This window comes from Microsporum canis, genomic scaffold (genome assembly GCF_000151145.1).
Source record: "Microsporum canis CBS 113480 supercont1.1 genomic scaffold, whole genome shotgun sequence".
NCBI lineage: Eukaryota > Fungi > Ascomycota > Eurotiomycetes > Onygenales > Arthrodermataceae > Microsporum > Microsporum canis.
Genome location: NW_003299169.1, coordinates 1,411,878 through 1,439,162, shown reverse-complemented (window position 1 = coordinate 1,439,162; position 27,285 = coordinate 1,411,878). Strand labels below are relative to the sequence as shown.

At 47.1% G+C, this 27,285-nt stretch overlaps 12 protein-coding genes across 12 annotated transcripts in view; 7 read left to right on the top strand and 5 right to left on the bottom strand.

Moving 5' to 3' along the window:
- Positions 1–526: 526 nt before the first annotated feature.
- On the top strand, positions 527–1,908 carry MCYG_00524 (4-hydroxyphenylpyruvate dioxygenase; the record flags this gene model as incomplete). Its single annotated transcript, XM_002850374.1, has 4 exons — positions 527–1,176; positions 1,238–1,297; positions 1,355–1,712; positions 1,774–1,908. The coding sequence occupies 4 exons, from the start codon at positions 527–529 to the stop codon at positions 1,906–1,908; spliced, it is 1,203 nt and encodes a 400-aa protein (XP_002850420.1).
- Positions 1,909–2,502: 594 nt separating this feature from the next.
- MCYG_00523 (cytochrome c oxidase assembly protein COX15) lies at positions 2,503–4,064 on the top strand (the record flags this gene model as incomplete). The annotated part of the gene is made up of 2 exons (XM_002850373.1): positions 2,503–2,891; positions 2,951–4,064. The coding sequence occupies 2 exons, from the start codon at positions 2,503–2,505 to the stop codon at positions 4,062–4,064; spliced, it is 1,503 nt and encodes a 500-aa protein (XP_002850419.1).
- A 538-nt stretch (positions 4,065–4,602) lies between these two features.
- MCYG_00522 (conserved hypothetical protein) lies at positions 4,603–6,270 on the bottom strand (the record flags this gene model as incomplete). The annotated part of the gene is made up of 1 exon (XM_002850372.1): positions 4,603–6,270. One exon carries the CDS (start codon positions 6,268–6,270, stop codon positions 4,603–4,605), a length of 1,668 nt encoding a protein of 555 aa, XP_002850418.1.
- An 892-nt stretch (positions 6,271–7,162) lies between these two features.
- On the bottom strand, positions 7,163–9,050 carry MCYG_00521 (lysyl-tRNA synthetase; the record flags this gene model as incomplete). Its single annotated transcript, XM_002850371.1, has 2 exons — positions 7,163–8,764; positions 8,826–9,050. 2 exons carry the CDS (start codon positions 9,048–9,050, stop codon positions 7,163–7,165), a joined length of 1,827 nt encoding a protein of 608 aa, XP_002850417.1.
- A 488-nt stretch (positions 9,051–9,538) lies between these two features.
- On the bottom strand, positions 9,539–12,229 carry MCYG_00520 (dynamin family protein; the record flags this gene model as incomplete). The annotated part of the gene is made up of 5 exons (XM_002850370.1): positions 9,539–9,699; positions 9,762–9,903; positions 9,972–10,519; positions 10,578–12,143; positions 12,199–12,229. The coding sequence occupies 5 exons, from the start codon at positions 12,227–12,229 to the stop codon at positions 9,539–9,541; spliced, it is 2,448 nt and encodes an 815-aa protein (XP_002850416.1).
- Positions 12,230–13,068: 839 nt separating this feature from the next.
- MCYG_00519 (mannose-1-phosphate guanyltransferase) lies at positions 13,069–14,597 on the top strand (the record flags this gene model as incomplete). The annotated part of the gene is made up of 4 exons (XM_002850369.1): positions 13,069–13,095; positions 13,205–13,261; positions 13,331–14,500; positions 14,571–14,597. The coding sequence occupies 4 exons, from the start codon at positions 13,069–13,071 to the stop codon at positions 14,595–14,597; spliced, it is 1,281 nt and encodes a 426-aa protein (XP_002850415.1).
- Positions 14,598–15,377: 780 nt separating this feature from the next.
- MCYG_00518 (Bys1 family protein) lies at positions 15,378–15,860 on the bottom strand (the record flags this gene model as incomplete). The annotated part of the gene is made up of 1 exon (XM_002850368.1): positions 15,378–15,860. The coding sequence occupies one exon, from the start codon at positions 15,858–15,860 to the stop codon at positions 15,378–15,380; it is 483 nt and encodes a 160-aa protein (XP_002850414.1).
- Positions 15,861–17,669: 1,809 nt separating this feature from the next.
- On the top strand, positions 17,670–18,637 carry MCYG_00517 (conserved hypothetical protein; the record flags this gene model as incomplete). Its single annotated transcript, XM_002850367.1, has 2 exons — positions 17,670–18,429; positions 18,540–18,637. The coding sequence occupies 2 exons, from the start codon at positions 17,670–17,672 to the stop codon at positions 18,635–18,637; spliced, it is 858 nt and encodes a 285-aa protein (XP_002850413.1).
- Positions 18,638–20,248: 1,611 nt separating this feature from the next.
- MCYG_00516 (oxidoreductase FAD/NAD(P)-binding) lies at positions 20,249–22,186 on the top strand (the record flags this gene model as incomplete). Its single annotated transcript, XM_002850366.1, has 2 exons — positions 20,249–20,768; positions 20,823–22,186. The coding sequence occupies 2 exons, from the start codon at positions 20,249–20,251 to the stop codon at positions 22,184–22,186; spliced, it is 1,884 nt and encodes a 627-aa protein (XP_002850412.1).
- Positions 22,187–22,504: 318 nt separating this feature from the next.
- On the top strand, positions 22,505–23,373 carry MCYG_00515 (conserved hypothetical protein; the record flags this gene model as incomplete). The annotated part of the gene is made up of 2 exons (XM_002850365.1): positions 22,505–23,018; positions 23,075–23,373. 2 exons carry the CDS (start codon positions 22,505–22,507, stop codon positions 23,371–23,373), a joined length of 813 nt encoding a protein of 270 aa, XP_002850411.1.
- A 475-nt stretch (positions 23,374–23,848) lies between these two features.
- MCYG_00514 (IBR domain-containing protein) lies at positions 23,849–25,263 on the top strand (the record flags this gene model as incomplete). The annotated part of the gene is made up of 2 exons (XM_002850364.1): positions 23,849–24,855; positions 24,945–25,263. The coding sequence occupies 2 exons, from the start codon at positions 23,849–23,851 to the stop codon at positions 25,261–25,263; spliced, it is 1,326 nt and encodes a 441-aa protein (XP_002850410.1).
- Positions 25,264–25,512: 249 nt separating this feature from the next.
- MCYG_00513 (conserved hypothetical protein) overlaps positions 25,513–27,285 on the bottom strand; it is a gene marked incomplete at both ends in the record, with an annotated part of 2,929 nt that continues 1,156 nt past the window's right edge. The window contains one exon of the mRNA XM_002850363.1: positions 25,513–27,196. Coding sequence (XP_002850409.1) covers positions 25,513–27,196 — 1,684 coding nt within the window. The remainder of the gene's footprint in view (positions 27,197–27,285) is intronic.

Here is a 27,285-nt window from a genome sequence, read left to right as displayed (position 1 = left end):
CCCAAAAAGACCCGAACTGCGCCAAAAGAAAAGCCAAGCTTTCCTGATGACGTAAAAGATGAAAAACGTCGAAATAGCCGGCGCGGCAAGGGCGTTTATTGGACAAAGGTGCGTCATGGCTGAAATATCCGTAAACAGCCGGGCGGCCGGAAATAGCCTGGCTAAAAAAGAAAAAACGACTGCTTTTTTGCTTCTTTTTGCTTGCAAGGAGAAAAGGAGAGAGAAAAAACGTTCATAGTAAAGGATATTTGCCTATTGGGGCATTAGAAAATTGCCTGGCTGCAAGGAAGCCGAAATCCCCGGGAGGAAACTTGTGGGCTCAAAGAGGAGGCAAGGATGGCTTGCTGACCATTTGCGGCGTATGTATGGGTTGGTTCTTGGGTCCTGGGCGAGAACCATTCAAAAGACTGCTCATCCGCACAGCAACAGCTCATCCAACTCCCTCTGCTGTAGACGTAAAATAATAACAATCGTCAACTCCATAGCCCGTTCTTCTTGTTTCCACCTCCATCGAACATCTGTCACCATGGCTCCAGCTGCCGATCTCCCCCAGGCCACTCCTGCTCCGGCAGACCTCTCCCAGTACAAGGGCTACGACCACGTACACTGGTATGTTGGAAACGCAAAGCAGGCTGCTACCTACTATGTCACCCGTCTGGGCTTCAAGAAGGTCGCCTATCGTGGCCTGGAGACCGGCCTAAAGACCATCGCCTCTCACGTTGTTTCCAACGGCGCCGTCACATTTGTCCTCACCTCTCCGCTTCGATCGCTTGAGCAGGCTGCTCGCTATCCGGCAGAGGAGAAGGCCCTTCTCGAGGAGATTCACGCCCATCTAGAGAAGCATGGCGACGGTGTCAAGGATGTTGCCTTCGAAGTCGACTCCGTCGAAGCTGTTTTCAACGCTGCTGTGAAGAACGGCGCCAAGGTCGTTTCCGAGGTCAAGGTCTCCGAGGACGAGCACGGTCAGATCAAGTATGCCACTATCCAGACGTATGGCGAGACCACACACACGCTCATCGAGCGGAAGGCGTACAAGGGCCTTTTCTTGCCCGGATACCGTGACGAGTCCGCCAGTACCGACCCAATCACCCAGTTCCTCCCAGCCATCAACCTCGAACGGATAGACCACTGCGTCGGAAACCAGGACTGGAACGAGATGGAGAAGGTCTGCGACTAGTAAGTGTTCAGCCTGTTGTCATATTGCAAAAAGAGACCGTTATATTAACGTGCACCACAGCTACGAGAAGGTCCTCGGATTCCACCGCTTCTGGTCTGTCGATGACAAGGATATCTGCACGTAAGTTCCAGATTCTCGTAAGAAGTCTCCTTTGGCCCCGTCTAACTCGCCGGATAGTGAATTCTCGGCTCTCAAGAGTATCGTCATGTCCTCGCCCAACGATATCGTAAAGATGCCCATCAACGAGCCCGCCAAGGGCAAGAAGCAGTCCCAGATCGAGGAATATGTCGACTTCTACAGCGGTGCTGGCGTTCAGCACATCGCCCTCCGAACCGAAAACATCATCGACACTATTACCCAGCTCAAGGCCCGTGGCATGGAGTTCATCAAGGTCCCAGAGACTTACTATGAGGACATGCGTGTCCGTTTGAAGAAGCAGGGTATGGTCCTCGAAGAAGACTTTGAAGCTCTCAAGAAGCTCGACATCCTCATCGACTTTGACGAGGGTGGCTATCTCCTCCAGCTCTTCACCAAGGTAAGCTCCTCTGTGACACGGCTCATCTTCACGTATATGCATCGTACTAATGTATCGTTAGCATCTCATGGACCGTCCTACCGTTTTCATTGAAATCATCCAGCGCCGCAACTTCTCTGGATTCGGAGCTGGCAACTTCCGCGCTCTATTCGAGGCCATAGAACGTGAACAGGCCCTCCGAGGAAACCTGATATAGATAAAAAAAAAGTCCCTTGTCACGAGTCTTCTATTCTGTCTCTTCATCCTATTTCCTATGTATAATTAATGACCCTCACGCCAGATGCCATGTCATGTATAGTTTCAGTTTTATATCTCCATCTGTTTGGGAATGCACACGCAGTTAGTAGAGCAGAGGGAACCTAGTCATCCATCCAGTATGCCGTACGGGGTCTTCTCCTCGATCCTGTAGATTTTGGACGGCCTCCATCATTCCACTGCTAGGTGGAAGGCCAGTCCCATCTCCAGGAGCACTAAATGCGTGGTATGTAGACATTGATCCTTCAGCTGTCCAAGATACGTCACTCTACCTGTTCATGTAGCGGCGAGATTGATTCCTGTTTCTTGAAAACTTCCACCTCCGAGGTCGGCCCTGGAAGGTTTAGCTTACTCAGCGGAACAGCATTATTCCGTTGTATCTTACATAATCTAAAAAATGTTCCAATCAAACGAGCTTCATTTCTCGTCCAAAAAGAGGGAAGAAGAAGAGTCGAAGACGGTTTGATATTGAGAGCTTCAGCAGCTTTCAAGCAGACGGTAGCCGTCTCTCTAATTGATGGTATGCAGAGTCATTATGCCGCCCGCTACCCCTGGACCGTCAATATTTAGACAGTCACAGTCACTGTCACGTCTCCCCCGGGAGTTCTTTACCTGTCGTCAATGTCTACAGAGGCCTCACACTGCGAGAACTGCCCGGCAATGGATAAGAACAAGCCAGTTCAAGGGCACATCGAGGTATACATCCAGCCTACTTGCTGCATTTCGGAAGCAGCCTTCCAACACGGTGATACCAAGATCGTTTTTCACAACTACAACGAATATATCACCAGTGGGAGAAGCTGTCTCTAAGTCTAGATTCCCCGATGTCAGCTCTAAGGGTGTTGCGTACTGGCTACTGGCAAGTGCAGCCAGTGTCTTTGGCATTGTTGTGTTCGGGGGCCTAACACGCCTCACTGAGTCAGGGTATGGCATCTCTCCCGGCACCCCTGTATGTATTAACATACGTTAACAGCTGTATATAGACTTAGCATAACAGAATGGCGACCTGTAACCGGCTCGATACCACCATTGGACGCAGACGATTGGGAGTCAGAGTTTGCCAAATACAGGGCATCACCGGAATTCAAGCTTCTCAACCCCAACATGACCCTCTCCGAGTTCAAGTCGATATATTATATGGAATGGATCCATAGGATATGGGGGCGTTTCGTCGGCCTTTCTTTCGTTATCCCCGCTGCCTACCTTATTGCAACAAAACGCGTATCAAAACCTATGAGCCTCCGTATCGCTGGTATTGCAGGGCTTATTGGTTTCCAGGGCTTCTTGGGCTGGTGGATGGTTAAGTCTGGGCTGAAGGATGACTTGTTCGCGCCAGGCAGTCATCCCCGTGTCAGCCAATACCGATTGACCGCCCATCTAGGTGCCGCCTTTGTCTGTTATGTTGCTATGCTATGGAACGGATTAGCAATTCTACGATCCCATCGGCTCCTCGCAGATCCAGTCAAGGGTCTAGAGATCCTTCAGTCACTCAAAAACCCCAAGCTAGCCATATTCCGCCGCTCAGTAGCCGGACTTGCACTACTCGTGTTCGTCACCGCAATGTCGGGTGGGCTCGTCGCTGGTCTGGACGCAGGTTTGATATATAATGAAATCCCCTGGATGGGTAACGGTCTTGCTCCCCCAAAAGAGGAACTGTTGGATGAGTTCTACTCGAGGAAGGAAGACCGTTCCGACCTGTGGTGGAGGAACATGCTTGAGAATCCATCCTTTGTACAGCTTGACCACCGAATTTTGGCCATGACGACATTTACCTCGGTCATGGCATTGTGGGCCTACAGCCGCATGCCAGCTATGAAAAAACTGCTCCCTCGCGTTGCAAAGAAAGGTGTCCATGGAGTCGTAGCATTCACTGCAGTCCAGGTGGCTCTAGGAATCAGCACACTTCTCTACCTTGTCCCTATTCATCTAGCATCCGCTCATCAGGCAGGTAGCCTGTTCCTCCTCACCTGGGTTATGGTTTTGGGCAGTAGGATATGGCATCCTTCTCGCACTGCAAGGCTCCTTCAGCAAGCTGCCAAAGCAAAGCCGCTCTCTTCAACCTCGCATGCTGCTTCTCCCCTTACAAAGAAGCTATAATATCTGACAACCAGGCTTGTACATTTATTTTCTCCTCTCTGTTTTAACACTATTTAATTAAGTGTACAATATCTCCACTAGACTATCATCTAGGCTTTCTCTGCCCATTTTATGTAATTTTATCTTTACTGTTGAAATGCTGATTATATCATGCCAGTATTCCTTTGATGCTTTGTATTTGAGTGCTATCATGGTAACTGCCAGCGCCAAATAAATCACCCCTAAATCTTTAACATGCAACAAATTATGGGCAGTATTGAATGCAGAGTAACGCCAATTAAAAAAGACATTGAGTTAAAAGAGAAGAAATAGTAGAGGTAGAGGAAGCAGGCAACTCCATGCTATGCTCAATCAAATGCTATCAGGGTATCATAATTTTAGTTAGCAAAGACGGTCACTAAAACCAAAGCATTGGTGCATCGGGCAATATCCAAACTGTGAGCCTGGCGCAGCTACAACTAACCAATTGAACAAACCTCTGAGAAAGAAATATGTATGAAAGGAGAAACAGTCAACTGTCATCCATACCACTTTTAAATCACAACTCCCACGCCCGAGCATGAGGATTTGTGGCTCTTCTATTTGCTCGGTTCTCTTCTCGATCTAAGTCCTCCTTTGCTTTCTTTGCTATCAAAGCTTCTGCTTCTCTCATTTCACGCAGCAGAGCCCTGGCGATTCTGGAGTCCCTAAAAGTATGGGTTCCAGGGAGGATTCCTCTAAGTCCCAAGGGAACATCGAGCTGGTAGAATGGTTTTCGGGTCGGATGCTGAGGAGCCGGGGGATTGCTCGCTGATCTGGGAGGGTCGATTTCCATGGGCACTGCCGGTATCAGCTCAGACACAGGCACTGCGGGAGAGACCATAGATGAGACGGGGGTTGCGGGCTGAGTAAAAGCTCGACGTTTCTGAACTTGCAAGGGGCCTCGGATGGGGATTGCAACGGGCGCTCGAGCAAGACCTGGAGCCATAGGTGGGGTTGGAGAGGGAGCTGGAGCTGATGCTGGAGCTGGCGGCTGAGCTGAACGAGCAACTGGTACAGAAGCTGTGTTTCCGTTTCCGGCCTTGGAACGTTCCCGTTCCCGGTCCCGTTCCTGAAGGGCTTCCTCTGCGGCGATGAGAAGCCAGTTCATTCGTGTCTCAGCCTCGGGAGTGAGATCTCTGAAGGGCCTCTTTTGATATGCCTTGCCGCCTGCCATGATGACATCCTCGCTATCTGGGTCGAACTCGGTTGCATCGTCATCATCGTCATCTTCTTCATCGCCTCGATACCCACAGTCCTCCTCCAGAGCACTGAGTGAAGTCAGGGAAGATGAGCTCGATATGTCATCGACTACTCCATCGCTAGTCCCAGGTGTTCGATATACCTGGCTATTACTTATTGAGGATCGTCTTCGATGGTCATTGTGAGAGTTAGCCAGCTTAACACCAGACTGGCCATTGGAAACTTCCATTTTGGAACTTCCCTGAGCCTCCTGGAGTATTACTTTGGAGCTCGTTACAGTGGTTGGAACTTGGCCTGGTGAACCAGCTGCGTTCACTGTTGAGCCTCCCAGGATGACAGAGCTTTCCCCCTTTACAGGCTCATTCCCGACGCCAGAGCGTGCGGGAGTAGAAGCAACATCTGTTAAGGCAGCCTTTCCTGTGCTGTCTGTGGTGGATTTCGTACCACTTTCAGCATTTTTCCCTTTCTTGCGAGGCTTCTTCAGCGGCTGTTCATCGTCTGAGCTGCGGTAAATGGCTCCAGTGAACTTCCTAACGCTGCCATGGGCACCGTTCCCACCCCTCGCATTCCAACAGGGGGTGCATATCTGCCAGCCACATTCGATACACCGCTGTAGAGTTGCTTTGTTATGCTTGTTGCAGATATCACACTTCGCCGTGTGGATTTTGATAAGTTTGAAGATACTATGAGGCGCGGGTTGGCCAGATGGTGCTGGGAACGAAGAAGGGGTAATAGGCAACTCCTTCAACTGTGACTGGGCTTGCCTCCCTTCAGGTGTGCCTGTAGCAGGAAGAGACTGTGAAGGCTGAGGATGAGTCTCTTGGGGGGATGCGCTTGACAATATCTCGATCACCTCAATGTGCTTGCTGTCTGCTGCAAGAGGAACATCTGTGTTTATCTGAAGAGATGGAGGCCGAACTGGGCTGGTACTGGAGTAGGATGCCTTTTCTGGAGCCGAGGGACTCTGTTTGTTGGCTGGAAACATGATATTGGGCTCGTGTGAAAGAGTGTGATACTAGTTGATATCAAGATATCTGGTTTGAGAAAAGGTCAAGGAGGTCATCAACAGCAAAACGTATTGAGAACTTTGGCTGATGCGTGATTAGTATATGTCCAAAGAGGGCATATATAGAGATCAGAATGATAGCTTGTTTATATTATGAGAGAGCTCTTGCATAGTCTAGTGGAGATATTTGGTGGTTAAGCGAGGAAGAAACCAGAGACTTTGTAGAGAAAGAAAACAGTCAAGTCGGAAAGTTGTCACTACGGCTTATTCCGCTAAGGTAGGTATCATATAGGACATTCACTAAAAAAGAGTGAACCATGTTCAAAGGAATAGGAACACACTAATGGGCACTTCCGTATCAACATCATTACAGTCACTTAGTATATGTAAAGTGAATCTTCACATACCATTATAGGCTTCACGGATATATCTTCTTCGTTGATTTATGATAGTCCTCCCATGGTATCAAAGGTACAAAAGATAGGTAATTAGGTAGCCAACTAGAATATACTAGCTTCATAGGAATTATAGAAAAACTCCTACTTCATAGCAGTGCTAAAAGGGGGCTAAAAGGCGTTCAATCAAGGTATGTAATCTAGGGGTCTCGAAAAAGAGGAGATATGTGATAAAAATCACGACTTGAATCATGAATAGCTAGGTACCCCAGGTCCGAAAAGTGATGCTTTTATTTAATTGCATTCAGGGTGAGATGTTCCTAAACCTAATTCATTAATAGTTTATGAATCCACTGGAACATGCAAGCTCTCTAACATAGTAGCAAGATATCTTAGTTTATTTATGAGCTAAAGAGTTGAAAAAGAAAAGGTTAGAAAATAGTCTAGAATAGTAGATGTAAAAGCCGGGAAATAAGTCACTTACGAATGCCCTCTACAGGGGTAGGTTGAATGCCAACAACCTCAGCAGCCAGATGATCCTTATCCTTTCCAGCAGTCTTATCTTCCTTCATGAATGGGAATGCCAAAACTTCCTTGATGCTATAGTTGTCGGTCAAGAACATGACTAATCTGTCAATTCCCATACCCCATCCACCTGTGGGTGGGAGGCCATATTCCAAACTGGTGCAGAAATTCTCATCAATCATTTGTGCTTCATCATCGCCTTGTTCTTTTTGTCTGGCTTGCTCTTCGAAGCGTAGTCTCTGGTCAAAGGGATCGTTCAACTCAGTATAGGCATTGACAATCTCCTTCTTGCAGACGAAGGCCTCAAATCGTTCACACAGGCCAACATGATCACGGTGATACTTGGCCAGTGGAGACATCATTTGCGGGTGACCAATGATAAATGATGGGTTGATGCACTCCTCTTCAATGAATTCTCCAACCAGCTTGTCAAGCATTCGAGCATTGGTGAGTGGGGGAGTACATTCAACATTGACCTTCTTCAGAACCCGCTTCAAAAACTCATTTGTCTCCTCGGTATGCAGTTGATCACCTGGAGGGAATTTTTCACCGGTGGCTTCTTCAAGGGCTGGAATCATCTCGATCTTCTTCCATGGGGCCTTCCAGTTGACTTTGTATTCCTCTCCGCTCTGTGTGTGGAAGACGGTCTCGTAGCCACCGGTAACGTGCTTGACAAGCCCTGAGACAAGGTCTTCGGTGACGTTCATGAGATCATACACATCAGCATAAGCCCAATAGAACTCGCAAGTGGTAAATTCAGGGTTATGGGTGAGGTCGATTCCCTCATTTCTGAACTGGCGACCCATTTCGTATACTCGCTCGAGCCCACCAACGATAAGCATCTTCAGGTATAGCTCAGGAGCAATTCGCATGAATAGATTCATGTTCAGGTCATTGTGGTGAGTGATGAAGGGCTTAGCAGTAGCACCGCCTGCAATAGCGTTCATCATTGGTGTCTCAACCTCAACGAAGTCACGCTCATCAAAGTATCGTCGGATATAGCTAACGATCTTGGAGCGAGTAACAAATACATTTCTTGAAGAGTCATTCATGATTAGATCTAGGTATCTCTGTCTGAACCGCTGCTCCTGGTCCTTCAAGCCGTAATGTTCTGATGGGATCTGGTGAAGGCATGGCGAGAGAAGGGTAACCTGACGGGCAAAAATCGAGAGTTCACCGTCGTCACGGTTCTTTGGATTTGTGCGGCCGGGGAATCCAACAATACCAACAATGTCTCCTCTTCGCAGCTGCTCGTGCTGGGCTTCAAATGGGACATCGCCTGTGACCTCCTGGGCCTGGCAGGCAACCTGTACCTTCACACCTTCTGCACGTAGGTCATAGAAGATAAGTTTAGCTCCGGCAGAACGCTTGGTATATATTCTGCCAGCAATGCGCACTTCCTTCTCTGGCATCTGCTCTCCCTTCTTCAGCGAGTCATAGTCCTTGAGGAACTGACGGAGGTCATCGGTGACCTGGAACTTGTGAGGGTATGGATTGGGCTCCTTGGTCTGTCGAAGCTGGTTAATTTTGGCACTGCGGATCTCGAAATATTGCTACACATCAACCGTGTTAGTACCGTATTCCACAGTTCAATAAGGGTATAGAATAACTAACGTTGGGAGTGAGTTGAGATTCGTCCTCCTCCTTATTCTTCTTCTTGCCTTCTGCTGGAGCGGCAGCGGCGGCAGCGGCGGCCTTCTCAGCTTTCTTCTCTTCCTGGGCGCGCTGCTTCTGCCTTCTCTTCAATTCTGACTTAGACACTCTCTCACCAGTAACCTCGTCGAGCTGGAGGTTTGCGACAGCAGCCCCCGCCTGGTCAACGGAAGCTTGGTCGGCCATCTTTTCTTCCTCTAGCTGTTAGTCTTATATTGCCTATGTGTTAGAACCTCTCGAGCATGAGCTGACGATCTCAGACTCCCTGGAAGATCAATTTATAGTGAAGTAGAATAAGTGAGTCAAGAAGCGCAAATGGCGGGGAGTTTATGACTTGGTTGATCGCTGACTCAATTTTTTATTTTTTTGCGCACAAAAGTTCGATGTCCCACATTAGCCACTTCTCCCGTTATTCAAGCATTAATAGATGGAAGAGATAAAACGGAGGATCATGAACAAACAACTTGGGGATAGCTGTAATTCGAGAAGACATCCATATTATTACAGCTATTTCTTGGAATTTTCATCTATTCTCTAGCCTAGAGTCCATTCTAAACAGACAGAGAAGCAACCCAGTCCCATCCCCTTCCAATCGCAATTAACATCAAACTAAGTGGTAAAAGAAACATCGAGGTAAGAAACGTCTCAAGCCTGATAAACCGTTTCAAGCAGGATTAGACAGGGTTGGAATCACAGAAAAGGGGCTCTGGAGTCTTCTCCGCAACTCTCAGCCATTCCTGAGCTTTGTCAAGCTTCTCCTTTTCCTTAAGAAGATACATCCGCCTCACTTGTCTGTCTCGATCTTCCACCATCAAATCCATGCAGCGTTCAGAAGCTAGATATCTTCGTTAGTGATACAACATCATATATGGTAGATGGAGCAGCGGAGTGTCATACCGTTATCTCCCAAGATACCAAGTTTCTGTTCAATCACTCCTCTCAACTCGTCTCTGCAGCGCATAAAAAGCTTGATATGAATTCCTTGACACGTTGTGTCAACGAAACGTGATGAAGCAATATCATAGTACGCACGGGATGCCTGTTTATAGCGACCAATATCAGTATCAGATAGTACATAATGTAGAAAAGGGTAATAGATATCCTTACGCTCATGATCTCTAACTCCTTGGCAAAATCGTCCGGTCCCAAGCTTTCCTTTGTCACCTTATTTGGGTCTGTTTTAGTGTTTATGCCCGCTGCTTGCTGAAAGGCGTCAAGCGATTTGGCATAGTGTTTGGCCCTGGCTTCATGACGTTTAGTATGGAAGAATTCGTGGGCTTCCTCTTGCCCACGCTGGAACAAAGCATTAGCCATGGTGAAGGGCTTTAGGCACTCGATGTTAAAGTGCTCGTCAGCCTGTTTAAAATGATCGATGCGGATTGACTCAAGAAAGTCAACGATTATCACCTTCAGCTCGTCAAACAAGGCTGTTTGCTCATATTGTCCAAATACTGAGCGCATCTCGTCCAGAAGGACGTCGGATATCAAGGCGTATGTAACTCGCAGGAACATCTTCATTGGGTCGTCCCAGTGCGAAACGCTGATTCTGTTAATTGCCTCAACGGCATGGGGATTCCCCAGACCTGGAACACCAGAAACATATGTATCGGTGTTGACGTTGCGAATTTCACTAAGGTTAAAGCATTTTGCTGGTTCTTTTATGTTACTTATTAGCAATTTGTAGGATTTATGCCAGTACTCTTGGGGACTTACTTGGAAATTTCTCAAAATGGCCTTGGGTGTTGAATACAGGCGCAGCTGACGCAGTAGACGCAGAGCCATTGGCTAGATCCTCTGCTCTCATCTTTTTGATATTGCCTCCTCCATTTGTCTGAGACAGGTTTCTACGTTTCTGATTTGTCTTAGAACTGCCAGATGTGTCTTCGCTTTTGCCCTCCGGATGAACAGACTGCAATCGAAAGTCAGAGGGCTCAGTAAGGCATAAGCTGGGTCTGGATTCGGCGAGGTATTTCTGGAACTCGCACGCGATGGCACCCCATTGCTTCAAAAATGGAAACCTGGGAGATCCTCCGTCGACATGCATTTGGACGTTGTTCGTAAACACGTTGAGCTTTTGGCATAGTATGTATGGAATGTTGGCTGATGGAGGGTTGGGGAGCTTCTTCAATTCCTCGTGAACATGATTAGCTTGCATATTGATCTGGTCTATGATGCCGGGCAGAGAGTCTTGTATCAATTTTAGAAGTAATTTTGACAAGGCTGTTTGCAGGCGGCGGGTGCCAAATCGGTCGGTGTAAGCTGCAAGCTCCGTTTGCCATGGGGGATGAGAGAAGAAGTGGCCTTCCTCTACACGAGCGGTTGCGTGGTCAACTCTCGGATCGGGGTTGTTTTGGACCACGTAATATCCATGACCAGTTGAGAATTTGTCACCGCGGAGTATCTCACGCCACTGGTCATATTCATTCCCATTCTTGAGCTCGACACGATCTGGCTTGGTGAGGACCCCAATAGTCCGATGCCTGGCCCCAGGGATATCACGGATAATCCTGGCAGCACTCGAGTTTGTTGCATCGTCGGTCATCGGCAAGGTAAGTAGGATGATACAGTTTTCTGCTTTGATGTATTCTTTTACCAAATTTCCAACCAAGTCGACCAAGTAGCGCTCTTCATCCAGCTCAGCAACATTGATGACTCCGGGTAAGTCATAAAAGGAGAGATTGGGAAAGTTTGGGGCTGTAATGTCAAGGCGGACAACGTTGGGAGAAAACTTGACCTGGGTGTAAGTGCCATCTGTCTCCTGATCCTCACCAGGAATGAAATCAGTGTGGCTACGTCCAGGGTTGAGCGTGGCTAGCTGAGCCCATCTGAGGTGCTCCTGGAGTTGTGCCTTGTTAGTCAGTGTTGCAAAGGGCAACTCCTCAGGGTCTTGCTCAGTCCACGGGCCTAGGGGCCGGGTATTCGTGGCGCGTTGGGTCCGCCCTGACGTATCATACATATACCTCTTCATAAGGAGGAGTCTGCACGTCCACGGAGCGTCTGGGGACTCGCTCTCCGAAAGATTTATCTCTAGAGGGCATCTTGTACAGCACCCGGCACTTCTAGGCACTTTGATCTCGCTCATACCCTCGATGAGCGAGCTTTTCCCAACACTCTGATCTCCAACTACCACAATCTTTGGAAGGGGGAGGCTGCGGTTTTCAATGCCCAAATGTCGAAGATCCTGGATTTTTTTCACCACTACTCTCATATTCTGAGAGATCAAGTCGATGGATACATTGCTGCTATCTTCAAAAATTGGAGTCTTTGCACGGATAGTGCCTAGAGTAATATTAGCTTATAGCTAAAAGCTATCAAATACGAATAAGGGTCTTACGGGGAGAATAAGCTTCTTCGACAGGAGCCATCTTTAAGCCGATGCTAACAGTCTATACTAGATTGCAGCAAATAGTAAAATGCGAACCAGGGTATACTGGGACGCCACGGCAGCTTAGTTCTGATGAGTTACAAAAACTCAACCCTCAATATAGATATTGAGTGTGTATGTGGGAGAAAGTAAAGATTAGCCCCAGCATATAAACAGAAACCAGAGAGCTCTATTGTGAGGCTCAGAAAGCAGAGTTTCAACAGTTGGAAGATGTGTTGATATAACTTTGCGTTTGTGGGACATGAAGTAGTAGAATAGTTACCACCACAACGGCTGTAAAAATTCAACTACTTAGGAGAACAAAGAATCAACACATAAGAAAAAAACAGCAGTAGCAACACTTGTCCTGCTGCTGGCTCACTAAGAACAGCCCATCCTGTGTTCTCTGGTATTGTCCTGTAGAAAGCCGCCCAGGGCGGGCTACACATAACTTTGCGTTTGAAAGACTTCTCAAAGAACCTCCATGGGGAGTATCTAAAAGTATACCAAACTACTACAACTTGTAAGTATATTTCCATCTATCCCCATCTCCATCAATGTTGTTTTATGTATGTTGTCGTTTTCACGCTTCGATGTTTTGGAAAAGAACAAACCACGTGATGTCACGGGCCCGGGAAAGCCCAAAGAGGATAAGCTTCTTTTTCTGGTGCTTCTTCAGCTTCCTCGTTTGTTTATGATAAGTCAAAATATCAATTCAACCAGCTCAACACTTTGTATCTTTAGCTGAAGAGATAGAAAAAAGAATAGCTTGTTCATTAAGTGATACTGAGTGATAATCAGAGCAACGGGATGCTTGCAGTGCCCTCCGCATCTTCAACCATGGCATCTACAAAAGCAGTGATCTTGGTAATATACTATGCCCGCATCCTTACTTGAGAGGGATGACAACAAACCCCCTCCCCCTTTTTCTTATGCTTAGATCATGGCTGACGGTTCTTTGTGATGCGTGCTCTAGGTCGGTGGACCGTCCAGAGGGACTAGATTCAGGCCTCTGTCTCTGGATATGCCAAAGGTGCGTTGTCCTACCTACCCACCACGTATAGCATTGGCATCAGCCCTTACCAGATGCTAATTGCCGTAGCCCCTATTCGAAGTTGCGGGCCACCCCATCTTATTACACTGTCTGAAGGCTGTTGCCAAAGTTCCAGGCATCCGCGAGGTTATCCTTGTCGGATACTACGACGAGACCGTATTTCGAGACTTCATAAAGTCCGCCAGCGTAGAGTTCCCCCAGTTCCGCATCCAATATCTCCGGGAGTACCAGGCTCTCGGCACCGCAGGAGGCCTCTACCATTTCCGAGATGCTATTCTCAAGGGTCGTCCGGAGCGTTTCTTTGTTCTCAATGCAGATGTCTGCTGCTCGTTCCCCTTGGGTGAGATGCTCAAGCTCTTCGAGGAGAAGGACGCAGAGGCTGTCATCCTCGGTACTCGTGTCAGTGACGACGCTGCTACCAACTTTGGCTGCATTGTCTCAGATACCCACACCAAGCGAGTCCTCCACTACGTCGAGAAGCCAGAGTCACACATCTCCAACCTGATAAATTGCGGTGTCTACCTGTTTGCAACCGAGTGTATCTTCCCTTCCATCCGAAGTGCCATCAAACGCCGTACTGCCCGTCCTCGTCTGCTTTCCTACCCATCATCCGAAAATCTCGAATCCTCGTACATAGCTCAAGATGAGTCTAGTGAAACCCCCGAGATCCTACGTCTCGAACAGGACATCCTCCCAGACCTCGCAGACAGCAACCGCTTCTTCGTCCATGAGACCAAGGACTTTTGGCGCCAGATCAAGACTGCGGGCTCCGCTGTGCCTGCCAATGCTCTCTACCTCCAAAAGGCCTTCCAATCTGGCTCTGAGGAACTTGCTGCCCCCTCAGCCTCGATCGTCCCACCAGTTTACATTCACCCCTCCGCCACTGTCGATCCCACCGCCAAGCTGGGACCAAACGTCTCCATTGGCGCACGGGCTGTTGTAGGTCCTGGCGTCCGCATCAAGGAGTCCATCGTTCTCGAAGATGCTGAGATCAAGCACGATGCATGCATCTTGTACTCCATCATTGGATGGAGCAGCCGCGTCGGAGCTTGGGCACGAGTCGAAGGCACGCCCACCCCGGTCGGAAGCCATTCCACCACTATCATCAAGAATGGGGTAAAGGTTCAAAACATCACCATTTTGGGTAAGGAATGTGGTGTCGGTGATGAAGTCCGTGTCCAGAACTGTGTTTGCTTGCCGTTCAAAGAGCTTAAGCGCGTATGTTCCCCTCTAGCCCCTTCTCCAATACCCATTATATCTCTAATCCTAGGCTAACAAATCTCTACAGGACGTCGCAAATGAAGTTATCATGTAGACATCTCAAGACAACATTGGCGGATTATGCCTCTGTCTTATGCGCATATGTCTCGAAGCTTTTTCTTAATGACAAAATAGGATTGTTGAATGTTTAGCCCCTATAACGACCTCGTTCGGATTTTGAATTACCACTTTTTCTACTTTATGTCTGATGTGATGCTAATAAAACTTCTATCGAACAAGATAGACCCCATACAATCAAAATAATATCATGGCTTTATATAACTGTCATAGTAAAGCAGACATAGTACTACACTTCACTTCAGCCCTCTAATCACGGTTGGATACGTAATGGAGGATGGACTCAATACCCTTACAATCCTGAAACACCAATCCTAAATGACACTCAAGGCTACACCACCTTTGTTCTGTCTAATATAGAATAGCACAGGGTAGCAATGTAAGCCCTTAAATGTAGATGCCAGTTTATATTTGACACGTCAAGTAACACAATATTCGATTAGAATTTAGAATTCACATTAAATCTATAAATATAATACTTTTTTTAGAAGTGCAAACAGTTTAAAAGGTAATAATATATCATTATCGGTTCATGATTATACTAAGGCAATGCGAAAAAGGATGGTGCCTGGGAAGCTCATGCAACATAAATATTAATATATGACAACAGCATATAAAGCACGCTGACTATTATATCAAGCGATTAGTAGTAGTTTTAGTACGCATCCCAAGTCCATCATTATATTCATACTTGAAAAAAAGTTAGTTTCAGGCTTTTCTTAACAACTGGAGAAACAAGACATACAGATTCAGCTCCTTATTTTGGTGGCTGAGCGCAAAGAGTAAGGGTGATGTCGGCATCTCTCTGGCAGGCAGAGGTGAATTTCTGACCGGCTGGGGGAACACCGTTTGGCCACCAGATATCAGGGCAGTCGGGGTTGGAAGTGGAAACCAGCAGGCCACTGGTGCCGGCGAAGGCATCGCCGAAGACATCAGACAGATCATAGAAGGTGTTGGTGTCGGTCAGAGTGTATGCAAAGATGGTCTGAGGAGAGCCATTGAAGAGACCGTCCTTGACACGAGTAATCTTAAGAGCAATACCTCCGCTGACTGGGTCGTAGCGGAACTGTTCAGAATAGGTGTTTCCGGGGGTGATGGTGTTCTGGCCGCCAACGGCGCTGCCAACGGACCAGAGATAGGCGTTATTATCACAATGGTTCTCGACGATGGCATGGCCAACGGCAGCAGCGAATGGGGTGATGGCCGCAATGGCAGTGAGGGCAATGGCTTTGAATTGCATGTTGATGGCTTTGGAAAATATCTTGAAGTGATACTGGAAATGAAACTGAGGAGTGGAAGTTGATGATGAGAATCAGGTTGATCAAGGGGAATTGAGCGTCATATTTATATCATTGACGAGGGACATCTTTAGACGGGTATCAGGCAATTGATGTCTTAGTTGCTCCTTGAGCTCAAATGATTTTACGGACGATACGAAGTCAAATGGCAATCGCAAAGGATCGCACCGCCACCGATCCGCCGGTACCATTGGTTTGAAGCAGAGCCCGCGATCAAAATAACCATCCTTGGACTAAAGCTATCATCCGAACCATGGTATCCCCAACACCTAGATTAGTCATTGTTTTAGTTCTGGGGGGATGGCTTTTGCTCCCCAAAGCATGAAAATTGATACATTATATGCATGACGGATTTGACAGGCCAGTCCCTGCGTTCTGTCAAGGGGAGAAAGACGTGGACCAAATCATTCCCTTCAGAGGATATTCCCACAAACACATATAGGTATATAGTACTCCGTACTGCCGGAAGCAAATGTTATGAGCTGTATCTTCTCCGCAAGCGTGCGTATAATAGGATTGGGCTGAACACAGCTGTTGGAAAGGTTTCAGATCCAACGTAATTCGTCCACTTAACACCTGTAAGAACATTGACGCCAGGGTCAAGCAGTTTAAACTAAGCCAAATGAAGTGGACAAGTAGCGTAGCATTCATCGGATGCTACCTTGTTCTGTGTAGCTTGCATATGGTTCCTTGTCGGTTGGGAGGTATGTCTTGCCTTGCTATATGATGAGCAGAGATGTTTGTTTTGCAAAGAAATATGCAAATCTCCACCAGGTATAGCCATAGCTTATCAGTGGAAGATTGGTAGCTATGTTCCAAGACCCAGGCAGACAAAGACACCGATGCAACCGGGTAGGTAAGGTGCTAAAGGCAGCGACCAGGTCAGCTATGCAGAACTAATTCGATATCCATAATCGAACCAGTGGAGCCTTTTGTAAGACATCAGAAAAGAGGAGGAAGAACCAGACTAAGAGCGTCTTGACTTCTTCTGCGGCAAAGTCGGATGGAAGTTGATGTTGGCTTTTTGTTCGGCTCGTCGATCATCTTTGATACCAAAATCAGCCACCACGAAGCTACCAAAATATGACTAACTAGTTAGCAAACTAACTAGCAATTGCAGCAAGCAGACAAAAAATGTCTTAAAATACGAAGTAAATTGAACAATTGGCATTGCAGAATCCCCGCATCGATAAAAGTTAGGCGTTTCGTCCGGCAAACAGGGACAAGCCATGGAAATCCGCTGGGCCCTTGAGAAGCTCGACCAGGTTGCTATTATTAGCCTAGCATCGTTGATTCATCTCTGCGCCTAAAGCTACCCCAGATTCAGCTTTGAGATGAAGGAGCCTCGCGATGCCTGAGAGGACTGAACAAGTTAGTGATGTTCCTTCAAAAGCAAATAGGCAGGGTCGTATAACTAGGGAGTATTCCATACATAAGAAGCGAGGGAGCAAGGCATCTTGGTGTCTTTTTGTCGAGAATCAAGCCAGCCGGGTTCCGTATCCGATGCACCGTTACTTATTATTATATTATTGCTTCTTCCCAGGATCTTGTCTCTGCTGCCATGCGAGAGGAAACATGGATGGCTTTCGCTGGTTACGTTAGTTATCGTATTGCAGCGGTGACGTCATAGAACGGCTTGAGGCTCAGCCTTCCGCTTCTTCTCTTGGAGTTCATCCTTTGGACAAGCCGAAGGAGTGTAACAGACAAGTCGAGCGACTCTGAAGAGCGCAGCCTGGCACACGAAGTCGCAAATGACAGGCGTTGACCACCCATACCCCCTAAACCCGGAGGTGCCTTCATGTTCGCCGCCAGCATACGAAGCTGTGGCGGGTGAAGGTGCTCCATCTGCATCCCATCAGAGGTCAAGCGGTGCGGTGACACTGACTATAAATGGCAAACACATATGCTCTTCTGTCTCTCCTGATGGACAGCCGGTCTATAGCCTCACCCATGCTCTAGATGGCCATGAGATGAGCCAGTATGGTATCTTGTTAACGCGCATTGAACAACGGACAGTCTCGTCGTCTTCTCAGGGCATACCAACTACAAAGACGGTCAAGCGTGATATATTTGCACTTCGCGATGCCCCTGTTCTTCACATCGGGCATGCTCGTTACGAGATAGATGGCCGACGATATCTGTCGGACAAAAAGGGTCACATGAGTAGGTCTTCCTACGGCGTTGGATCCGGGTGGACTGCCTGGGGTAAAGGGTTACCATCCTTCACCCTCGATCGGTCAGAGAGTGGCAATGCCGGCAAAGTCGGTGAGACAACTGACTCTTCCTTTTATGAATGGCGTGAGAAGAATAAAGGTCCGTTAATAGCAATGGAGACACGGAGGCGCTGGGATATGGAGAACAAAGTCGAGATATCCCCACCTAAGCTAGACTTGATGAAGTGCTGGCGCGATATTGATAGAGAGTATTTGGATTTCATGGTTGCTGCATGGTGCATGCATAACTGGCGAGAGGCAAAGGATATCACCAAGGAACCCATAACTTGGGATGAATGTGAGTCGTATTGGCATCTTCCCTTGATCCTCCATTGTGATCAGGGGGGTTTTCACCTACCTCTTTATTACCCAACTGTGTGTGCTGCTGTCTGTTGACATAACTTATAGTCAAAAAACAAGCTCAAGTCACCGCCGCAAAGCGAAAAAAACAAACTTGGCCTGCAGGTCGCTCAAGTGCCTTTAGTCTTACTGGATTTGTATCATAATGTAGTTCCCGGACTTCATCGTCGCCGCATATATGGAGATTGAATTCTTTTGAGTTGGTTTGATATCTAAATTTCTTGTTACCTTGCTATTCGGACAATAGCTCTAGGTGGCAGGTTACCATCTATTGTTATGTACTTTTACAAGCGGGCTATCATGCCCCTTCCAACCCTTACCCGACTTGAAATAGGGCCCAGGGGTAAACCCCGGCATTACAATTCTGTTAGTGTAAATGTTGATCTACCAACATTTGATGTCGAAGGTTTTGTTTATGTGATAAAACAACATCAACGTTAGAAAATATCCACTACATCATTCATGTACACATACATGAACCCTCACCATGTTCTCTAACCAGCTCCTAATACCCCAGGGATAATACACCCGAAGTAGCTGCCGAGGCGGGATAACGTGTGCTGAGCCAGCACCAACATCAATACCCCATGATGATACTATAGGATGAGTGATAAATGTCGTATAAAGAGAGTTATAAAACCTCTTGTCTCCTTTCTGACTGAGACTACCTATACCCATCAGTACTTTTGTTAATTAGCACTAGTCTCATTAGTATTATTGCCCTCTTTGCCTATATCTTCGGTCGTTACCCATAAATAAAGACTTTACCTAGCATTTCGGTTGAAAAAACCTTCAAAATCTGAAATGCGTCGCCTGAAGTTCTCTGTACTTATGGTGCTTTTCATGGCAACTATGGGATTGGCACGCCCCAGCCCGTCAAACGAAGAACTTGTATGTTTCTCACCAAGCCCATATGTGCTAATATAATCCTCCTGAGAAAATCCTTCAGATTTTCGATTTCACCGATGGCAAAACCAAATGCAATGATGTTGAGCAAGCGTTAGTATTAGACAGTTAAAAACACCAGTGATAGACTTGTACTAACAATCGTACTGGCAATGCCTCCTCTCTTGACTATTCCGATGTCCTCCAGACGGCGATGCGGACTGCTTGTTCTTTACGTATGTTTTCTCTTAGCTTGTAGTAATACACAACTTCTGATGGTGATATTTCGGGGAACTGGGTTGTCAAGGGCAAAAGTTCGATGGCCAGGCTGAGGTATAGTCCTACACACCCATCCTGGCGGTTTCTAAGCCTGTCCAGTGCCATCTGCCCTAACTAGCTAGTGCTGGATAATTCTTTTTGATGTCCGAATATGCGAATATATCGTGAACAGGCTTGGTAGCGGTAGAGCAGGCTCATACATGAATAACATATATTGACTACCATTGACAACAGAACTTGGAAGTATGCAAGATTTAGACCTTCTATCGTATCCGGACACGGATCAACTTGCTGGCTGTATTACAAATCATCTTTGGCAACTTCGCTCTTTATAAAAGATGCGACATGAAACGTTTGGAATCATCAGATGTTCATCCTACGCGACGATGTCGAGCATGATTTATAATAGTCAGACTTACACTGGATAGAAGCTGGCTGGCCAAGCAGCCTCGACGGAATACCCAGAACTTCATTACAATGACCTCCATATATACCCGCCACCGCTTAGCTATATGACCAGCTTGTCATAACCTATCCTACACTAACATCATATACAGCATTGCTTCTTAAATCTAGGAACGTACACAAGCGTAATGGCATTCGTACTAGCGGGAGAGGTACAATGGCATGAGGGAGAGCAGAAAATGCACCAGCTCATGCATGTTCCACATGAGGAGAATCCAACAGCGGCATTCCTTAGTCCCGGAGCAGCTTCACTGGCCCAACGATGTCCTCTGCTTGCACTTGGAACGCTGGATAAACAAGGACGCCCATGGAGTACGGTATGGGGAGGTCAGGCCGGATTTGTTGGTCCGGTTGCTCAGTCCATCATCGGAATAAGGAATATTATCGATGGGACCTATGATCCCGTCGCGGAAACTTTGCTTGGGGGTGAATTAACTGGTACGATTGTTAAAGAATCATCCCCGGGGAGGCTAATGTCCGCACTGCCGATTGATATGGAGAATAGGAGGCGTGTCAAGTTGATGGGACGGATGGTTGCAGGCTCCATGGAAGAAACCTCAGAAGAGCCTGGGAGTGAAAGTACAAATGATGATAGTATAGGGAAAGCAGCTCAAGTGCAGCTGGTTATGAAGGTTGATGAAAGTTTAGGTGAGACATATATACCTCTGGTAGTTTGATACGGTTTACTGACTTGTCATCCAGGAAATTGTCCCAAGTATATAAATAAGAAACATATAACACAAGCAACTCCTCGTCCAAAACTTATTTCGAATTCGTCTCAACTTCCTCAGGGAGCTCTTGACCTACTCAATCGAGCAGACACCCTTTTTGTGGCCAGCTGCCATGCAAAAGACTCGATGGACTCTAATATACGCGGAGGCCCACCGGGTTTTGCTCGAGTACTATCTAACGACAGCACAGGTGCCGTTCTGGTATACCCCGAATACTCTGGAAACCGTTTATATCAGACATTAGGCAATCTCCAAACAACTCCGCTTGCTGGTTATGCATTCCCTGACTTTGAACTAGGGCATATCCTGTACATTACTGGGAAAACAGAGGTTTTGGTTGGAAGTGACGCAGCCCAAGTGTTGCCTAGATCAAATCTTGCCGTAAAAGTCACTGTCATTGCTGCCAGATATGTTGAACACGGCCTTCCATTCCTTGGTGAGCCAAAGGAGCCATCCCCATACAACCCAGAAGTGCGGTACCTCTCTGCTGAAAAACCAGCCCCAGGGAACCGAATACCAGAAGGTCCTGACACAAGAGTGGTTTTAATCAAAAAGGATATCATCACTCCCACTATTAATCGATTTCGATTCAAAACATCGGATCCATCCATCACTCTTAAATGGATACCAGGGCAGTATGCTACCCTGTCATTCCGTGATGAATTAGATATGGGTTACAGCCACATGAGAGATGATGATCCCACAAGTATCAACGATGACTATATCCGCACCTTTACGGTTTCATCGCATCCGGGGCGCAACCTTGCCAAAAACGAGTTTGAGATCACTGTTCGGAAAAAGGGAAATGCAACCAGCCATCTATTCCGAGCAAGTGAAAGAAGCGGGCTAGAATTATCACTTCGCGGATTTGATGGAGACTTTCGATTTGAGAGCTTTACCCCGGACAGCAATGTCGATCAGAATAGTTCTATTCTCCCTTTTGTTGCTGGCGGGATAGGGATTACCCCCGTTCTGGCACAGCTCACCTATATTGACATACCAAGGCTAAAAGTTCTGTGGTCCGTATCACTAAAAGATATAGGTCTAGTGTATGATGTTTTTGAGCAATTTTCCCAGTTACCTGGGGTCACGACCTTATTCCTTACTTCCTCTTTGGCGGTCCCCGAACAAGACATGGTTGAAGAAGATAAGAGAAAGCTGGACTCTGTTATTTCTTCGGGGGTATCAATTGAGCGTCGCCGTTTGAAACGTGAAGACTTGTCCACTGTCCCTGATGTTGATGTCTGGTATCTGTGTGCCGGCACTGAATTGAAGACTTCTGTTACCAATTGGCTAACAGGGAAGAAGCTTGTCTATGAGGATTTCAACTATTAATTTTGGATTTCCAGGTTGCACATATGAGATTAGCAATTACTGTTTTTTTAACTAAATATTAGTTAGTTATATTCCGGGTTATTATTCAACTTGCTCTCTTACCCCTGAGGAAGATAAATAGAGTTACTTATTTTGAGCCGAGCTAGCTAGTTAGCGCCGATGACGCCAGAAACGCCTGCCTGGACCTTTGACGACATCAAACGTACACAGTAGAGCAAGATAGGAACTCCATATAACTAACGGTAACCAACACCCTGATAGGACGGTATCGGCTACTTCCTTCGCATTTATACCTGTCAGCTCTACTTAACAGTCACAATGGCTACCTACGAAGGTCTGGTTTGCTTCCTGCATCCTCGCGGGGTTGATGCCAGCCAACTCCAAGCTCAATCACTCCCGCAAGCTTGGAGTACATTGCTTATCGTTCATCAGTGGCTAATAATTATTATAGTCGAGCATTCTACAACCGACAATAATACCTCCGCAAATAACTCACGGCAGCCCGGCTCTCGCCGCTCAGCTCGTCCTGACCTTTCCACATTCTTCGCCACGCTGAATGAAATAAGCCCCTACCAAGGCGAGCAAAGGACGCGCCCGCACGCTGTTCCGGTGCCAGGCGATGTAAGTGCCGCGTTTAGGTCGCTTGCGGAGGCATTTGATGTTATGAGACGTAGCGGGGATAATGCGCCACTACCAGTTTACGACGGACGGGACCCCGAAATGGCCGATGCTGAGCAAGGACCATTAATAGAAGAGATGATTCGGGCCCTATTGCAAGAGGCAGAAGCTCCTCCACGGGAAGTCGAAGGAGTATCAGAGGAATTTTGTGATAGTATGTGATTCCTACTCTCGCATAGTCGACTCTTACTTACATGGCGCAACGCATAGTGCTTGATCGTGTTCCCAAGTCAAAGCTAAAGGAGGCCCAAAGTTGTCCAATATGCAACAACCCCTTTCTTGAGGACTCACATCCTCTCGTTGTCAGGCTTCCCTGCCACACGTCCCATCTGTTCGACTTGGAGTGCGTACGCCCATGGCTACGGCTAAGGGGAACTTGTCCCCTTGACAGGACAGATTTTGGAAAGAAGGAACGTCAGAAAGAACAAGAAAGGCTGGAAAGACTTATGAAGAAATCTAGTGGGCTTAATGATGACGACGACGAAGAGTGGGATGGCATGTATGCATAATAGTGCAGACTTTCTAGACAGAGAGGGTATCGCTCTCAAGTCTAGCGAATCTGCCTCCAGTTGGAAATCCTTTTCCCCCAGGAGTAAATTCATTTACCCTTTTCTTCCCTATTATACCTATCTTGCCCAATACCCTACCTTTAATCACGTTCAGGTAGTACTTCTTGATATCATCACTGTCCTTTAATATCAAGATGGGATTACTTTTTGTCTTTGTTACCAGTGTACTTTTTTTATCTATGGATCTTGAACGCCTTTTTGCTATACCATTTGGAGCCATTAGCACGGGCATGTGGTGATCCGTTGAATAGTTGTTTAAGCCAACTGATGGCTTCCATAATAATGAGGCCATGCACTATGCTAAAGGTTTTTGCTCACTCTAATTTCTTTGTTATCCATTTCCATGTCAACTTGATGGAAGTTTCCGGGTTGTCTGTCAACATGAGCGCCATTTCCAGTATATAACTCGTGAAATATGTTGCAGAGCCTTCCACTACCAATATCACTACTCGCTTTTACAGCTCTAATTTCTAAATTCAAACAACAGCCACTTGATACCGGGATGTCCTACGCAAATTTCGATGGCCTTGACCTAGCAACGGCTAGCCTGATAGTTCAGCTTCAGCTTGATGATATACAAGAGATTAGAGGGCATTCTAAAGGCAAAGGTCGTGAAGGCGAAGTGTCTGATACTGATTTGTCGTTGGAGCTATACGATGACGAGCTTGTTCAACGTTCTCAAATACTAAGGGACACGTTGGCGACGAGAAGCATCGCAGCTGCAACCCGCAATGACCAACTGGCAATACAAAACTGTGTAGAAGGTGAGAGGCGTGCGTACCAAGACCGTCAGCTCGCATGCCGTCTAGGAGGGATAAACCCTCCCCAGGCGCCGGTCCTCGCAATTTGCTCTGGAAAACAAGCAAATAAAGCGGCAGAGCAATCATCTTCATCCTCGCCTATCTGCCTCTACAAAGAGGCTTCCGAAAAGATCCTCGAATGCGAAATCTGCTGTGAAGCGGTGGATATAACAGGCTCAGCGCGTCTTCCTTGCAATCATCTATACTGCCGCAGGTGCCTTCAACGACTGTTCCACGAGTCATTCTCTGATGAGACTCTCTTCCCTCCACGATGCTGCCGCCAACAAATAATAGTCGAACAGGTTGGGGGTCTTTTAACGCCAGGCCTCATAGCCTCTTTTAAGGAGAGAAAAATAGAATTCGACACGAAAGATAAGACGTACTGTTCTTCGCCCTCATGTTCTAAGTTCATACGTCCCGAGCACATTGAGGGTGAACGCGCCTTGTGTCCGCACTGCGACACCACCACCTGTACAATTTGCAAATTTGGTGCACACGATGGAGATTGCCCTAAAGATACCGCTCTTTCCCAGGTTCTAGCCTTAGCTAAAACGACCGGCTGGCAGAGGTGCTACTCTTGCAAGCGTATTATCGAACTAGACACCGGATGTTACCATATAACGTGAGGAGCCTAACTTATATTCCTATTGACTAAGTCTTCCCTTGCTGACGGACAAATTTATCTTTCTCAGATGCCCCTGCACTGCACAGTTCTGTTATCTCTGTGGTGTCAACTGGAAAAAGTGTGCCTGTGAGTTTTGGGATGATAATCAGCTGGTTCGGCGTGCAAATCAACTCGTCGACCGCCGGCCGAGGACTACGGAAAACCGTGAGGTGGCAGTTGCACAACAAATCCGTAATTTACGAGAGCGACATAACTGTGGCCATGGAAGGTGGTTTAGGGTGGATGGCAGACATCGCTGTGAGGAATGCAGAAACACACTGCCCGATTTTATCTTGGAATGTCGCCAATGTCAGCTCCAGGCCTGCGTTCGATGCAGGAGGAATCGACTATAACGCTGCTCACTAGCCATTCTAGCAAAGAACATCTTTGCAATCAGATAGGCCCCAGCCTGATAATGATTTCTCTTAAATTATTAAGGCATTGGCATCATTTCCCTTTCAATTCTCATGCAAAGTCACCCTTGGATTCATAGGAGGTGTGAAATTCGTGTAGGGTTTATCAAAAATCTTTCCTATCCTTTTGTTCACTAATCATCATAAAAAAAATGACATTACATCAATTTTAGTTGGCCTACAGAGTCTGCATAAAGCCTAATTAACCTGTGGCAGGGGAGGGAGAGTCATTGACCTCTTTTGTACGAAGCGTAAGCTTCCCCGTTTGAGCCAAAACAGCTTCATATCCGCTCTTCTCTAGTATGCGTGAATCATCCTGAACCACCTCTCTAGCTTCTAGCTGTTCCACTAACTTCTGGTTCTCCCGGTTTCCTTCAAGCAAAAATTTCAAACACATAACCGCATGCTCTTTGATGTACGGGTTATGTGCATCGAAAGCTGTACACGATAATATAGTCTCGATACCCCCGTATTTTCGAATTTGGTTTTGTACCTGCGGACACTTCCAGACAAGAGAGGAGAGGACTAATATTACCAGCTTCTTGAGGTTCCGCCATTCGAATTCTGCAGGATCTTCGTTGCCAATTGGTGGTGAAGGTACCCTGGACTCTGCGCCCACTGTGGCATTGTCGATAGGCTCAGGGTCATTAGGGTCATATGGCCGTTCAACAGCTACTGGAGCAGCAGAACTGCCATTTTCGGAGGCAGGAGGCTCATTAGATGGACTTTTCTGGGATGCTCTTGGAGCGGCTGCAGCGGCTGCTTGTGTTAGAGAGCTGAGAGAACCTTTAGGAATGCTGGCTTCCAGTTCTTTGATCAACGTCACCAAATCGTACACAATCTCCCATTGGACAAGGAGGTTCTTCCATTCTGTATTCTCTGTCAAGACTGCAAAGAATTCAAGGAATTGGTACACTCCTTCGTAAACCCGTTCCATATCCCACAAATTCAATGGGAAATCCTCAGGAAGGGCGTGTCCAGCTCGGATCTGGCCCTGAAGGTATATCAAAGCACATGTCTCCGGGATGATGTTGCCACGGAAGATAGTGAATATATAACGCACCGTCAAAACATCAACCTTGGTAACAGCTACAGAGCTTCTCCCAGTCGGAGTCTCTGTCGTAGATGTAATGTTTGGTGGCGAATACTTTGACCGGAATATATGTGTAAGGATCTTGATAACGACCGCTTGAGCTGGGGATATGATATCCTTAGCCTGGCCGAAATCAGAGTAGGCATGCGACATAAGGCCATTGTTTAACACAGCCTCCATAATTTGAACCATCATCTTGAAATAAAGTTCGTCATCAGGGAGATCCCATGCAGCAATGAATATCAAAAGCTCCCTGAGTAGATTTCTTCCAGTTTCTTGGGCGAGTAAGATATGGCAACGAACAGCTTGCATATTTTTTGACCCTGTTTTAGGCCCACCTTTCGGGCCAAAGCTGTCTACAATACCAGCTTGGATTAACATAGGAAGTGCCTCAATCTCTGCAGGCCCTAGCACCAAAGGAATATCAGTTAAAAGGCCTCGTTGCTGGTCCCCAGGGCGACCTCTGTAATCATCGTCATCATCTTCCTCGTCCTCTTCCTCCTCGACACTTCCATCCGCCACTGCTTCCAGACTTCGAGAATCATCATCAGCAACACCACTACGCTCCATACCATCATAATGATGCTCTCCCTCTGTAAGGACAGGAGAGGTTTCTTGCAGGCGCGCCATAAGTTCGTCCTTGGCCTCTTGGAGAGTTTCAGCTGCGGACTGCGCTGAACGCGTCATAGTTCGATCTTCCGCAGTTACTGGTGCATCAACTGCGGATATAACGCCATAATCGTCAAGATTAGGAAAATCCGTCCAGCAAGTGCGTGGAAAGCCTGCTGTAGCACTTCGATCAATACTCAAAATAGGCTTCTTACGCGTGGGCTCCTCCTCAGATCGAGATGAGCCTGCTTGGTGGTCATTTAAGTCAGCCCA